This window comes from Calypte anna, chromosome 9 (genome assembly GCF_003957555.1).
Source record: "Calypte anna isolate BGI_N300 chromosome 9, bCalAnn1_v1.p, whole genome shotgun sequence".
NCBI classification, from domain to species: Eukaryota; Metazoa; Chordata; class Aves; order Apodiformes; family Trochilidae; genus Calypte; species Calypte anna.
In genome coordinates, this window is record NC_044255.1 from 8,042,894 (window position 1) to 8,058,437 (window position 15,544).

The window sequence follows — 15,544 nt, forward strand, 5'->3', positions numbered from 1 at the left end:
CTGAGGGGCGGTACTGCGGGATAAGCCGGGACTGAGGGGCCGGTGCTCCGGGAGAGGCGAGAGCTGAGGGGATAGTGGTGCCAGCAGCCGATGCTCCAGGGCAGGAGCTTCGGGACTGGCGGAATTTCGGGACCGGTAGTCCGGGACAAGCCGGTACTGAGGGTCCGTAGCTCCGAGGCTGAGGGGTCGGTACTCCGGGAGCAACAGGGGCCGAGGAGCCGTAGCTCCCGGGCTGATGGACCGGTGCTGCCGGGCCAGGCGGGACCGAGGAGATCGGTACTCCTGGAGCAGGAGGCAGCTCAAGGAGCATGGAGCAGCCGGGACCGCGGACTCCGGTACCACGGCGCTGCGGGACGGGCAGAGCGAAACAGCCCCGCCCCTTCCCATCAGTCAGTGCGCGGGGGAGCAGTGCCCCATGGCCTCCAGCAGGGGGCGCTCCCCGCCCCCGCAGGGCGGTGCGTGAGGGAGTGGGGCTGGGCTTGGTGCGCGCGACGCGGTGTCGTCACGTGGGCGGGGTGCCGGGGGGATGCGGGGGGGGGGGAAGAGGGGTGGGCAGGAGCCCCGTCGCCCATCCGGGTCCCGCGGCGGAGGCAGGAGGCGGGGCCTATCCTCACGTGACATTGCGTGGCGGCGCAACCGCCATCTTGTGTTGTTGGGGCTGAGGAGTCGCTGTGGCCGTGAGGGACTCTCCGTCCGGGAGCGCAGGTAACGCCGTCCCGCAGGCTCCCTGCCCGGCCGCCGCTGTGGTCGCCCCTGCCGCCGCCCGGCTCCCGCCGCCGCCGTCGCGCTCTCCGCCCGCGGGAGAGGGCCTAGGCCCCGCGCCGAGCACCGGCCTCGCCGGCGGCTGCTGTCCGCCGCCGCTGCCGCAGCCCCGAGGCGCCCTGCGGCCTACCCGGGGGGCGAGGCCGCTCCGGCCTGGCGGCGAGGGGCGCGCCCGGAGGGCCCGCTCTGCGCTCTCGGCGGTGGGCCTGTGCGGGGCCCGTCGGGCTTGGCCCGGCTCGGCGGTGCGGGCCTTGCCCTCTCCATGCGGCTCCTTGGCAGCGGGTCCGGGCAGGGGCAGGCGGTGCCTATCAGGCGGAGCGCCCGGCCTCCTCACGGCCTCCGGGGCTGGCAGTGGCCTCCCCGGTGTCATCTCCCCTGGCGCCGACCCTCGGGATCTCGGCCGTGCCTGCCCGGCGGGAGCGGGCCTGCATCCCGGCAGCGCCGTGGGCAGGTGCGCCCTGGTGGAAGCCTGTGTGTGCCCCGCTCCGAGCACGCTCAGCCCTGTCATGTTACAGAGGCAGAGGAAGGAGGGAGCCTTTCCCCTCCGCGGGCAGCAGGGTGTTGAGAGCAGCAGTGACCAGCAGTGTCTGACTGGAGAGGCCTTGGCAGGCCGAAGAGAACATCGATCAGGATTGTGTACGTTTGGTATTGATTCAAGACAAGTAGTTTTAGTGTCAACAAAGCAGTCTCCACTCTTTCGGCTCTGTGTAATGGCACTTGGAAGTGGGACAAGTTGTAGACCAAAAGGAGATGTGGCCAAGTAGTACTTCTGGAATAAAATCTGTGTTTTCCCCAGTAGCCTTCATTTCAACGTTTTGAGTTTTGCTTCACTGCTGTAATGCTTTACCTCTTATTGTAGTTCTTAAAAAGTGTCTCTTTTCTTGGGTGGGAGAGGAGAGAACTTCTGAATTCTGGTGCTGTTCTTCTGTCTAACTTCTTGCTGCTCATTCTGTTTTCTTGCTTCAGGAGCTGACTTGGGCAAGTTCCTGGAAAGTACCTGAGGTGGTGGTGTTTTTTTGGTGTGTGTTTCTCTTTTTGTTTTCCCACCGTAACTCTGCTGGTTGCTTTTGTCCTTAAGAAACTTTTTAATAAACACAGTTTAATTTGCCTTATGAATAGAACATTTGGTAGATGCACATTGTGGTAATTGGGAACCTTTGTAAAGAAAAATGGGTTGTCACCAACAAAAAGGTTTGTGCTGGTATTTTTGAGCTCTGGGTGTTGGCTCCAATAGATAATAAGAGCTTTAGTACTCTCAGGTGTTGGTGTTGTTGCCATTTACTTGCATAGGCCTTCTTCAGACCGTTAGCTGATGCTGAGGTAGAAGTGGCTGACCTAATCAGCCTTGGGGGTTCAGAAACATTGGGGTGTCTGTTACCCCTCCTGTAACCTATTTGCTCCCCAGGCTTAGAGCTTCACTGGTGTGTCAGTGTGAATTTCTCACTGAATGTGTGATTGAAAAAAAGTTGCTGTCTAATGGTCAGCTGTATTAGAAAGGAGGTAGAGTTGAATGTCACTTCCAGCAAGACCTGTTTCTTGTGTTGAGGCTCTGATAGTCCCTTTCAGTACCTGACAATATTGTGTATAAATACTATGAATTCATAATGATTTTAAGAGCTGCTGAGGCTCTTCCAGTGCCTTGAAGTGCCAGCGACACTTGAGCATGTGTGGGGCTACCTGGTCACTGCTTTGTTTGGTTTGGTTTTTGTTGTTTTGTTTTTTGGGTTTTTTTAAGGACCTTTTCTGAACTGTTTCTTGAGCCTGTCTTTTAAAGCAAGAGCATAGGAAAAACCTGCAAAGTAGTCATCTTTCAGTGATGATTTGTTTCATAGGGTGCTTACAAAAATAATACCACAGTAAAAACATGGACTTTTGCAGGTTCTGTTTTCATGTTGATCTTAAAAGAACTGTAGAGTGTCCTTAGATGCTCCTTTTTTTCTTGTCTTCCCAAAACACACAATAAATGAAAAATAGTCTTTATGCTGATGTAAGTGAAAAAAAGTCGTATAAATAAAGGGTGAAGTGCTTTATAACTTAATTTTTTAAACTGTTTTACTCTTTGCTTGAGAAAGACATGATGTGCAAAAGGGTAATGTGAAGGGTATGTTTTCTTTTGTGTTTTTTTAAGGAATTAGGCTAAACATAATTGCATCTCTGCAGCTGTGCTTGCTGTCTCTTCAAGCCAGTTGTCTAAATGGAGTGCTGCCATCAGTTGGGAGTTTCTTACACCTGAAAGTAAGGAAAAAGTTGGCAGCTCTTAATATCTGTAGATACTTCTAAATGTCAAAGTCATATGGAACATTTCTCTGGGGCATCTGTTGCCTGATGAGGTCATTTGCTACTTCATGCCTCTTGTTGAAAGATCTTTCTGTTTGACCACAGAAGAGCAGCATTGGTTCACAGTTACTGACAAAGGTGAGCTGGGCACCTGCACTTCTTGGATCATTTCTTTCCCCTCTGCCCTCTCTTCTAAAGTAGTTCAGGCTTCCAGATCTTTAGATTTTTGTTTTGGTTTGGTTTTTGGTTTTGTTTTTGCTTGAAATACCCAGAATGTGAAATCTGATTCTGCTTGCTTTTGTCTGATCTTGTAAGTTCAAGTAACTGTCATATGTATGTTTCTTACTCTTTCATTAAGGTCTTTAAGTTTCTGTCTTGGGGCTCTTTAAGGAGTGATGTTAAATCTTCTTATAGTGTGATTGAGAAAAAAACCCTTTTTCCTAGCATTTTTACCTCATTTTTCTGTTTGCTGTTGTTTTTTGGCTTTCCTCTCAGTGCATCTGCTCAAGATGAGTGAAAATAAGCTGTATTTATTTCATGGTTACAGATAGAGCTAAGGACAGAGCAATGAAGCTTCTGCTTATAAGTGTAAAAGCACAGGCGTGACCTGCCTCTCCTTCCTACATAGCTTGCTAGAGATCTGTTGGATGCTTTGGTAAGGAGAAACCCAGCTTTTTGTTACTGAAGAAGCATTGATGTTGAAAGAGGCACTTTTGCTTTGTGTGGTTTTCTCATAATTTTATTTTAATTCAATGAGTGACGTTTGGAAACCTACATGTGTGAAATGCTACAGGGAGGATGGTGGATAGGAACAGAGTCAGTTTTCAGCCCAGCTTAGCCTTGCCTTTCCTCTTGCTGTCAACCCCTGACCATTTTTTGGTTGCACAAACAATCTGACTTGGAAATTGTCTGAACTGAGAAAACCTAGCAAGTTTGTTCAAGGTATACTTAAGTTATGGATGGAACTAAGAAGAATGAAGTTATTTAATTATAAGGTCTCTATAACATTGGCCCTCTTGTGGTTGATGGTAGCATAAGTATACATAAACCCTGTAGCTCACCAGAGTGGTGTTTAATACTATTAATGTTTCATCTTCAGCTTGGATGGTAGCAGGCATTTGTAGCAGACTGAGGTCTAATAACAAAGCAGTGTACAGCTGAGGTGGCCACAGTTTTGGTTACAGACTGTGTCCACCTCTCTCTTGTCAGAGTGAGGGCTGGCAGTCCATTGGCTTTAAAAGTGGTTAAATATTTCTTGAATATAGAAACTGTAGCAATGGCTTGATATCTATGGGGGAAAATAGGCTGCCACTGTTTATATCCCTCACTTTTAGTTTTTATTTTATTTTGGCATGGAAAGGATGCACAGAATTGTTTTGCTGCACCCGAGTATTTTTGGCAAGCATGAAATCTAAGTTTGTGTTTTCAGGAGCAAGTCTCTCCTGTAATCCCTGAGGCTTGTAATGCACAGGAGCTGGTTTTGTAGACCTCAGGGTTGTGGAGAAAAGCAGAAAGGCTACCAGGAGCTCTGTAGAGGTAGCAGAGTCTATAGCTGGATGAGAAATTTTAATGGACATTCAGACAATTTGTCTTAAAATACTACCTTGTTGACAGTACCTTATGGATCACTTACTACTTTTTGGTTCCCTCTGCTAATTACTAAAGCTGTGCATGATGAATTCCCATCTTTTTTGTCATTTGCTTTAAAAAAATCAAGGCAAGTAAGAATGATTACTTGATGCCTTCAGCAGTGGCTCTTGTATATATAATTTGTCATTATAAACAGACAAGTGAGCTTGCATATAACAATTTAGGAAAATGAACAGGTTAGAAAAATATTTTTGTCTATTACATAGCTGTCATTACAGCCAAAGCAAGCATCATGCATTGCACTCTGTGAAGGTAATGTTTTTTCACTGGGTGTTTGATCCTTTTAATTCAGTAGAGAAATACTCTATTCAAGGTGTACTTACTTTAAATACATTTTTTCCCCCTCCTGTCATGGATAAAAAACGGAAATACTTTGCATTCTATTGTTAGTATTTTGGGATAAATATACAGGTTTGTGTGGCTGGGAGAGTCAGAGGCTCTCATGTAGGTCAGGCTGGTGTGTGTGGTCTGTGTGTGGCAGCTCAGACTGGCAGGAGCAGGAGGAAGAGATGCACTTTGTACTCATGAAGATCACTTTGAGCGAAGTTTTGTGATGCTGAATGTATGGAACTTGGAGTCAGAATGTCCTGTAGCAAGGAGCTTGTATGACCAGGGAGTAATAGATGTATAAACTGGTAGGTTTTGAGCCATGGCTGAGTCTGAGGATGTTTTAGATTGGAGAGACCAAGGCTTGGTTGTTGCCTGCTCCAGCCTCCTCCTCCAGGCAGGGGTGACGTCAGTGTGAGGCTGAACAACGTGTGTGTGATAGAAAGTGGGTGAGGCTGATGATGGGAGTAGCATATGGCAGGGTTTTTAAGGGAAAGCATCTAATGATTTGATAAATCAGGCGCCCAGTTCAACTACCATTAAAACCATTGGAAGCTTTTACATTAGGCTTAGTGCTGACTCATCCATATGCCTGGTTTTCTCTGTGTTGTGCTAGGCTTTAGGGGTATTAAGGTAGGATGAGAATAACACCACAAGTCAATATACAAAGATAGGCTTCTTAGATCAAAACAAGTGAATATCTTGGCAATCTTAATGTAAAGAGAAGTGATAAGCTGTTAAAATGCTATAATTCATGTGATTACAAGTTACCTTCTGACTTCCTGGTTGATGCATATAGGCTCTACTATTCTGTTAGGCACTGCTTAGGGACATGATGTAGCAGTGGGCTGGTAGAGTAAGGTTAAAGATTAGACTAGATGGTCTTGCAGGTATTTTCCTACCTGAACAATTCTATGATTCTGTGAATGTTAGACACTTTCTCGCTGTTGGCTGTTTCCTGAAATACAGGGCATCTCAGAACTGTATTAGCAGGAGACCTTAACAAAGAGTGGGGAAAAGAGAATTTCTACAAAGCCCAAGGAAGCAGTTTATGTAAATGGCGTTTAACAACTAAACTCACAAGCCCCAGATCAGTTAATTCAGTTTAGGTTTTCAGTGAATGCAGTCTGAAGCTTTGTTCTGCCACTTTGAATCTGTGCACATAGGCTGTATAAGGTGCCTGACGAGGAAGAGCGAGGTGCTGCAGCCTGGGTTTGGTAGAGTTCATGTGGTATGGCTACTGGGATCCCTGCAGAGCCAGCATCCTGATCCATAACGTCCTGTGGAATGGCACAGACCAAGTATTTACCTACCAGCAAATTTTCAATATACAAGGTAGACAGAGGTGGAAGTGTTGCTTTCAGCTGCAAAACAAGAGTGCTGGCAGAATTTTTGGGACAGGATTTGGAAAAATTGGGTTGCGTTCCATGCAGTGGCAGGGCCAAGGGTGTGGTCCCTGACTCTGCTTGGAGCTTAATGGCTGGTGTCTGCCTTCGGCTGGGAGGCTTCTCAGAAAGGTGGAGGTCATGCTGCTTTCCAGTGGAGAAACCAGGAAAAGCTTTCATGTCTGCTTGTTCAGGTGAGGCAAGAGGTGGATCGCTCCCTAACTTACTTCTAACCACCCAAGCTCACCATAGTAAGGACTGGAGCAGGAAACTGTCTGGAATTGTCATCTTTAATGTTCCTTTATTTTTCTTGGATTTTGTCAGGTGTGCAGGTCTCCCTAGTTTCTCTTGTCATCCTGTCCCAGAAGAGCTTCAGTGCCTGCTGCTTGTGTTTGTTGTTCTTGACTGTGGTGCAAAGTGTTGCAAGCTGCAGCACTCCCTGAGGATTCATCTGGATTTGTATGAGATGAGCAGAGGGCCATCAGTTTGGTTCTGTCATTAAGGAATGTTGCAGACAGTTTTTGACCAGAAAATGCTGAGCTGGAAACACCTTTGCCATTATTTGAGACAGGAAGGCTGTAAGGCTTTAGGAGATCTAAAAATGTAAATAATAACAGAGTGATAGTTTCTGGAGAAGCGGATGGTGTAGATGTTGTTCCTGTAGGAAAAACTTCCTCTTGGCATTTGGGTAGATAGGTCTTGAAAAATTTACTGCCTTTATCAGAATAAAGTCTTAGTAAGCCAGGAGGGACTACAGTGACTTGTCTGGCATCTTATGTAATATGACTAATGGATTTTTTTCTCTGATGAATTTTCTATTTAAACTAGAACAAACTTTTCAGAAAATCATTTAATGTTGATCTGAAGACAACTTACTGTGCTGTTAATTTCTGAATGTCTTGTTTCCATACCTTTACTGAATAACCTTTTGGTCTTCAGCATTTTTTTACCTGCATTGTCACTTACAGGCAGAGCAAGATACTTAAGTTTTTCTCAAAGCCCAGTAAATAGAGCTATGCTGTTTGGTTGTTTTTGTTTTTTTTTTCTCACTCTAAGGCATATCTGTAGTACTTTATCAGTATTTGAACACCTGATTTATCAGCTTTGATTGATGGACAACAGAACAGGACACAGTATCCTTACAGTGATAAAATTCACTCTGTATTTACTGTTTCCTTTTTTTCTGTTCTCTGTGCTTTCTGTTAGCTCTTCTTGTCAATGTTGTGTCATATATTCATTTCAGGTGATCATTGTCATAAATCTGGGATTGGTTGCAGGACTGTGTTTTTCCAGAATACTCTTGCATTTGTTGTGAATCACCCATGTTTTCTGCTCAGGAGTCTTTTGATTGTATGCTTGGCCTTATTAAATGCAACCTGCTATACTGGACTGAGTAATTGAATAATTCATAATGGTATTATTGATGATGTGTCATTTCCATCATTTACCATATACATGTTTGTAATTTTCAGATTTTACAAGTTATGTGGGCCAGTGTTAAAAATTCTATAGAAACAGAGAATAGCTTCTTACCCTTTACTCTTTTTTGAGAATATTTGGCCTTCTGAGATTGGTTGTTGTGGGTTTGTTTAGAAGAGAGGGTCAAAATTAAAAAATAGGTTGTGATGATTTGAGACTTTGTGGTTCTGGATGATCTTGTGCTTTTTAACATTCTGCATAATGGAAATGTCCTACAGAAGTTAAAAATTTATTCTACCTACTTGCTGGGGCAATGAAATATCTACTCTTATAAAAGTATGTTTTGATTTAATGTCTGCCATGAACCCATCTTGGCTGGCCTTAATTATGTCAGTGTCCTTTAATCAGTGTTGCCTGCTTTAGCCAATGATTAATATCAAAGAGCCTGATAGTGTGGCCACCTGAGTCATCCTGTTTACCACTGCACATTAAAAGCAGCTTGCATACAGTTCTGAATCTTTAATATTTCAAGAATTAGAGAAAAATCAACATAAATTATTCAGACAGCCTGTTGTTTTTTTTTTTTAAATCACACTTGCTGGCACTGAAATTAGCAAGCTCTGATAGCTGCCCGTGGAATGTGTTCTCCTGGAAAGTAAAGTTTTATCAACTCCATGTAATGTTGCTGTTGCATGGTAGAGCACTGCTGTTAAATTCCTGTTTGTTTAAGGAGTACCCAGTTCTTTGCTCTTAATCTGCTTATGTTAGATTTCCATGGTATGCCGTGGTTCTCAACATTTCAGCCAACTTACAGGTTAAAAAGGCTGTTCCAGCCTACATTAGCAACAGAACTACCTTGAAAGGAAATAATACTTTTCTTCCTAAAAGTCTCTGATCAGACAGGAAACCCTTTCCAAATGAGTAGCTCTGTATAGGAAGGATCAGTGATCTATCTTTTTCCCAAGACTGAAGTTCCAAAACTAATAAAAAGCTGAAGCAAAGAGCAGCCCCAAAGCTGTAAGTTGCAGTGACAATCTTTACTGGTTTTTGTTTGTAGGAAAGATTAGATGGGTAGACCTGAATGCAGTCATCGCTTAGACTCAACTTGGGATGCTAAGAATCAGTTTATCCAAAACAGCAAAACATCTTGGTGAAACTTTACAGCCAACAGATTTCTGTAATGGAAATGCAGGAATTTAACATTGCCTGAAAATGTCAAGTGCCTGTGAATAAGGGACAAGCCTTAAAATGGCAACTGCATGTAAATCTTGAGATTGAGCTAAGTCTGGAAAACATGAAATTTCAGCTCTTTCCAAATCTGAATTACAGTTTTTTGCCTAGGTGTTTATTAGATAGCTGTATGTTGTAGAAGATATGTATGTAGCTAGGTATTTATTAGATAGCTGTATGTTGGCCACTTTTTGTATGTGGCCAAAATGTGCCACAGAGATGATAGACCTTCCTAAGATACATACCTATATATATATATATATATGTCTTTTTTTTTTTTACTGAAATGTTCTGTGTTTTAACACAGATCCAGCTAGTAGAACCAAGGTTGGACTTGTGTCTGAAGCAGATGTTTCTAAAAACATTAATAGGTTTGTCAGGTCCTAAAGAGTTTGCTTGAAAAAGAATTTTCAAACCCCATGATCTTGCTGAAACAAACATGCACCTAAAGCCAGCCAAGGAAATGAGATGAGTGGTGGTGGTAGCAACTTCTGTACCTATATTACTTAACTGTGAGTGAAAGCCACTTAGGGGCTTAATATTATTGGATTGTCTTTTGTCCCTGCTCAGAGGATGGTCTTCTGACTTCCAAAGCACTAAGTTCCTGACAAAATAAAAAAGATGCTTTTTCCCTTGCCAGGTTGGTGATGGGATTGATGTGATTCCTTCTTTTAGTCTTGAATGCTGCTATTGAGTATGTGGCTGTGGTACCACCTTTGGAAAATGTCTTCTTAGTCTCAGTTTATGGAACAATTGCCCCCATAAATGCAGGAAAGCTGTTTGTAAGGCTGCATTGGCATCTTGATCAAAGATTGAACTGATTTGAAGAAAACCTTGGAGAAATGGTTCCTTTTTGAAGGAGTGGTGGCAAGCCCTCAGCATTCTTGCCCAAGCAGTGGTACTCATTTACCTACATATGGCCTCATCTTCAGCTTAAGGCTTATCCTTATGTGCTCTTTGCCCATAGAAAGTCTGTGGTTGTGCAGATTCCTGACTCAATAACCATTAATTTGTAGAAAAACTTGGTTTCCAAAACTCCATTAGTTCAGAAAGGGGCTTTCCCCCTTTAAATTACATCAGGGAAATGTACTTAGGTATGTAGTACATGTGTGGTATTCTATCCTTCATGAATAAGGTGGCAGCATAGATAAAAAAGACCAAAATGTAACAATTATTAACATTAAAGTTGAGAACCTGTTAAAGTTCTCTAGATGACAAAGATCTGCATAAATCCATGCCAAGGTAGTTAAAAAGAAATGAAAGATTGGGTCATAAATTTCTTAATTCTTCACCCTTTTTCTTGCTCCTCCCTGACTCATCCCTCTCACAAGCATGCTGTAGGCCACCCCAACTTGCCTTTCCAGTTGGAACAGCTCCTCCTTTGCACTCCAGCTGTCTTCTGTGTCCCAGTCAGAGGTTCTTCTCTGGTCTGGCTTCCTTGCGCTCCCCTTTGGCTGCTGCCTTGGGAACCAGCAGAAGCAACACAGGGTTTCTGCTTTCCCCATCTTGTCTGCTCTGAGTGTATTCCTCCTGTCTTACCTTTCTGCAGTCTCTCTTTGCTCTTTCCCAGCTCCCCTCTCCCAAATCATTACCTGCTTCCAGAGTGCCTCCTTTCCAAGGGTTTTCTCTGAGCACTGCTTTGCTTGTCATTTCTTTTTTGTCTACGTCTTATGTCTGAGTCATACTGCCTATTAGAGTAAATTCACCTGTTACACTTACTCAAATCATCTGCACATCTGCTTTTCATTGTGGGGTTTTCTCCTGTTCTGCTACAACTTTATCCAGTTACAGGTGTCTCAGTTTGGAATCAAATTTCAAACAGTCAACTTCTAGGGAGAAAGGAACTTAGTGAAATGCAACAAAGAAGAGGAAGCTAGTGAAGAGTTCCCAAAACAGAGTCTGGTGGCCAAAGTGAGGGGCAAGGAAAGCCATTTTGCAGCTCACTGGGATGAAATTAGAGGCTTTGAGAATGCTTGTAGGTAGTGAAACAGGAAGTACTAAGTACAAAGTACGTAGGAATGTAGTAGAGAAAAATGGGACAGTAACCTCAGTTTTTGGGAAGGAGCCCAGAAGCTGAAGAGGGGTGAGACCCAGTGGCTCCAAAACTAGCAAACTGCTCCATCCTGCCTGGTTTTTAGTCTTTTCTCCTTGTAGCTGATACTTTTCAGCTGTGTTTCCATTACAGTTAAACATTCAGTGCCATCCTTCCTGGTGTCAGTGATGCTAACCTAGCTTTGATATTAGGAGGGAAGGATCCTGGAATCCCCAGTGATCCATGTTGGTTGATCCAAGAGCTCTGCTCCCTCTGTCTCTGCCCAAGCATGTGTGATGATTGACTTGAGTTGCCCCATAATATTTTCATGTGTGGGTGCTGTATGTCACCTCTACCTAAACCTCTAGCTTGATTTGCAGAGGAGTGGGTGGATATTCCCTGAAAGCTCTAATAAGCTGGTGGATGCTTCAAAGAGGCACTCCAAATTGGACCAAAAGAATCTCAAACTATGTCTGTGAGACTAGCTGGATATTTTTGTATTAGCTTTTGGTGCATTTTGTGAGGATAATGCCATTTCATTATGTAGGGCTATTATGAAAATATAAATACTATCATTTATGTATAAATTAAAATTTATATAATATATATAAAACACATGAGCCAAATGTTGGTTAATAGGTTTAGACTGCAGGGAACTTTACACCTACTTGTAATCTTATGCCCTGGGTTGGTTTGTTTTTTTGCATTTTCTAGCTTTCAGGTTGTGTTTTGTTTTTTTGTTTTTTTTTTTTTAATTTTAATATCATTACTTCAGTAGCATACAAGAAAAAATTTCCTTCATTTGTTTTTGTCTTTTTCATCTCTTTGGTAACAAATGCCCTTCCCACTTCTGTCTCCCCACATCTTGTTTTTCTTTCCCATCACCTTTTCATTCAAATTACAGACAGATTTAGGAAGCTCCTTGTTTGCTCCTTGTATCAGAGTTCTGATACAGCAAAGCTGTCTTCCAACCTTCTGTCTTTATTGGTTCTTTGAGTCTAATCAACCAGTTTATGTAGGTAATGCTTCAAGTCTTTTTTTGAGGAGGAAGCTTTGGCTACAGCATATCTGATTTTAGAAAACTGAAAGACCTTCCTCTGCAGCTTGGATTTTCCTGTTGATGGAATGAAGGAGGAGTTATATTTTCTTACTGCAAAAGATACTTCCTCAGAACTGTCTGGTTCTGATAAAGAGATCTTCCCTCAGTCTTGTTTGTGTGGTTTCATCTGTTGTTGTCCATGCTGTCTTAGTACCTTGAAAGTTGACCTGTTCTTCTCTAGGGTCTGCAGGACCCTGGATAATGGAAACAAAAGTAGCTCAGGTCTGAAATGGTGTAGGATTTTTTTTGTGTGTGGTTTTTTTGGGTTTTTTTTTTTGTTTGTCTGTTTTTTTTTTGTTTAGTTTTTTTTTTTTTTTTTTTTTTTTTTTTTTTTTTTTTTTTTTTTGGCAGGGGGCAGGGGAGGGTTTGTTTGGTTTTTGGTTTTTGTTTTTTTTCTTATTGTTTTGGGCTTTTTTTTCTTTTTTTTTGCTTAATATATTAAGCTAAGAATGAGAGATATGGTTATCTGCCTGCAGATTTGGGAGGATGTCACAGTCTTTAGAGAGCTTAGTGTCCAAGAGTGAGCAGTGGAAATTTCTTGAATTTCTTGAACAGCTGGCAAATCTTTTCCTGCTGTAGCTCTAGTGGGGTTTTTATCCTCTTGTAATTGTCAGGAAGCTGAAATTCTGTTAATTAAGCGTTACTCTTCTTACAGAAGAGGATTATGCATCAAATTCTGTGTTTTTGGTTGTCTTGTGATAATCACCAATTTAAAAAGGGGCTGTTTGTACAAACTGTTTCTTCAGGCACTCTGATCCAGTGTCCTTTTTGTGCTGTTGAAAGAGGAATTTAGGTAAGAGATCCATGTTAGAAAGCTTAAATGGATTCCTCAAAAAAACCCCAAATCTAACAAGCTATGTGTTCCACAGTCTCCAGTTGTTTTGTTTTTTTTTTACCCAGATCTGTGCATGACCAGGTGTGCTTTTCTTATTATGAAGACATTTATGAGGGACTGTGTTAATCCAGTTCTTTTCATAGTAAACGTTTTATTTTTCAGGTTCACACTTTTTAAAAAAGAGAAATAGAACAGGAAAAAATGGCAGCAGAAACTCAGACACTTAACTTTGGGCCTGAATGGTAAGTTTTTTCTGTTCTTTGAAACTCTGAAACCTTGTCTAAAATTACAAAAAAAAAACCAAAAAAAATTTTTGTCATTTGGGTCTTAACTGGGTATAAGAGTGAATGGGACATGATGGCTCTGTAATATGCTTTACCTCAGTCTCTGGCCTGTGACTGAAAGCAGTATTATAAATTTAGTCTTCACTTTGTAAATTGGCATTGTGTGTGAAATGAGTTAGGCTTCGTGTTAGGGTAATGTATGATATTCACATTGCTGCCATCTGGGGAAGGAATAATATTTGTGATCAGGTGGTGTGGCAAAACAAGTGAAGAAGGATCACTTGTTTGTTTTTTCCATGTGATACATACTAAATAGGAAGTTCTTACACTCTCCTTACTGGACTTAAATCTATACCTAAGCAAGTTTGTGGTTTTTTTTGTTTTTTTTTTGTTTTTTCCCTGAGTGTCCCCTTTCCAAGGGTTTCCTCTGAGCACTTTTGTTTTTGAAAAAATAATCTCTATGGAACAGGGTGAAAGTGCATTTCATGTCACCTGGAGAAGTGTCAGGAAGAATGAGCTAGTTTGTTGAAGGGAATCCATGAGGTTGTATAACCTGGTGTCAGCTGTTAGTTTTCAGGCTTGTCTGACATGCATCCTCCTGGCTTTTGCTAAAGGATAATTGCCCAGGTGTGACTGGTGTTGAGTATTTGTTCCAGTTTCTTGTTGGTGTGTTGATGACTGCGCTGTTACAAACGAGCTCTGGCTGGTGTGGTTCCTGAGGAGTGATGTGAGCCTTAAGTATGTAAATGGCAGTGGGGAGTGCTTATAGGCAATATAATTGCTGCATAGCATGTGGTAAGGCTATTACTGGAATAATGTACTCACTTTTGCTGACAGATTTTTCTACACAATGTGCAAAAATTGGAGAGTATTCAACACAGAAATAAGGCATGATTTGTGGCCCAGAAAACAATGAGAGAGCTCAGTCTATTTTGTGAGATTGAAAGAAGGTTAAAGAATGATTTTATCACTATCTCTAAATACACTCACCAGGCACATATCTTATGCTGGAGTGCTCTTCAGTGTAAGAGAGACATGATTGGATTCATTGATAGATGGAAGCCAAAGTTATATTAAAAAAAAAAGGGGGGGGGGAGGCAACTCTAAAAAAAGCACAGATCTGAACAGTGACTTGAGAGCTGTGTCATAGTGAGGGAACTTCGATCTGCATTTAGTTTAACAATCAGATTAGACAAAGTATAGAAGTGTATGTAATTCTCTAAGGATTTACTAGATTTTTACAGGAATAATGGCACAAAATTGTAAGATATATAACTATGCTTTTGGATTGCAGCGTTGTCATGTCTGTTGTGTGCTGGTGTATCAGTTACCAGGGAAACTCGGTCACGTTTGAGCTTTATTGGGGTTGAACATGACACTGAGCCACCTAATCCTTTGAATAATGCCTCCCAAGGCATTTTTGGGTTGGAAGCGGCATGTAAAGAAGCTGCCACTGGGTGGCACCAAACTAAAAAAGTAAGATAAACAATTGACTTGCAAATTACTTTTTCCTTTCTCTAAAGATAAAAGAATAATCAAGCAAATTAAAAGCATGCTTCAGTAATTAGGCGAAAGGTAGCCTTTGAATCCATGCTTTAGCTTAGAGGATCCTCTTTTCTAAGAATTTTGACTGTTGGGGATAATTTTCATTGCTTTACTTCTCTAAGATGCATCACAGAGAATGTAGGGAAGTGGTCTGGGTTTTCTTTCCTGACACACATCCTTATGTAATACATTCCTCAAATTTAAAACCACGGGATATTTGGGTAGCTGAGGAAGCGATTGTGTAGGATGAGACAATTCCACCTGTAGTGTTTGAGAAATATAATCTAACTAAGATATGATGTGCAAGAAGTTGAGCAACTTAGCTGTGTGGGGTAGGACCAAACTCAACAGCATAGTTGTTAGTTACCATGTTAGGTTACTGCTCGAGATACCTCTGATGTGTAAAGTATGGCTAAATGGTTGTGCATTTTGAGAAAGATGACATTAAGTTTGAGTTCTGGAAAAGGAATTTCGAGTAGAGTAGGATTCCAGAGAGGAAAAAATCTCAGCAAAATTTACTGTCTTATACTCTCTGTTAAGCTTTGCTACACACCTGAATAAACATTTTCCTCATGCTTGCTGTGCTGTCCTTGGTGTGGTTACTTGTCAGAAAGAAGCTGCTGTCATTAATATGCAGGGAAGATTTAAAACTGAATTTTGTGCAGCCTGTGCAAATAGCTTAGTCAAGGCTTTAAGAAT

The 15,544-nt window shown here is 42.2% G+C and overlaps 1 protein-coding gene across 16 annotated transcripts in view; it reads left to right on the plus strand.

Moving 5' to 3' along the window:
• The first annotated feature begins 606 nt into the window (after positions 1 to 606).
• The window catches only part of GIGYF2 (GRB10 interacting GYF protein 2), a 75,041-nt gene continuing 60,103 nt past the window's right edge, over positions 607 to 15,544 (plus strand). For 12 of the 16 annotated variants that reach the window (XM_030456247.1, XM_030456250.1, XM_030456256.1 and 9 more), the window contains exons 1-2: positions 621 to 705; positions 13,179 to 13,258. In XM_030456247.1, the coding sequence (XP_030312107.1) occupies positions 13,218 to 13,258 (41 nt within the window). In that variant the 5' untranslated portion in view covers positions 621 to 705; positions 13,179 to 13,217. Of the gene's footprint in view, positions 706 to 1,277; positions 1,399 to 1,728; positions 1,756 to 13,178; positions 13,259 to 15,544 lie in introns of all 16 variants that reach the window. The other 4 variants (XM_030456248.1, XM_030456249.1, XM_030456254.1 and 1 more) reach the window with 4 other exon arrangements.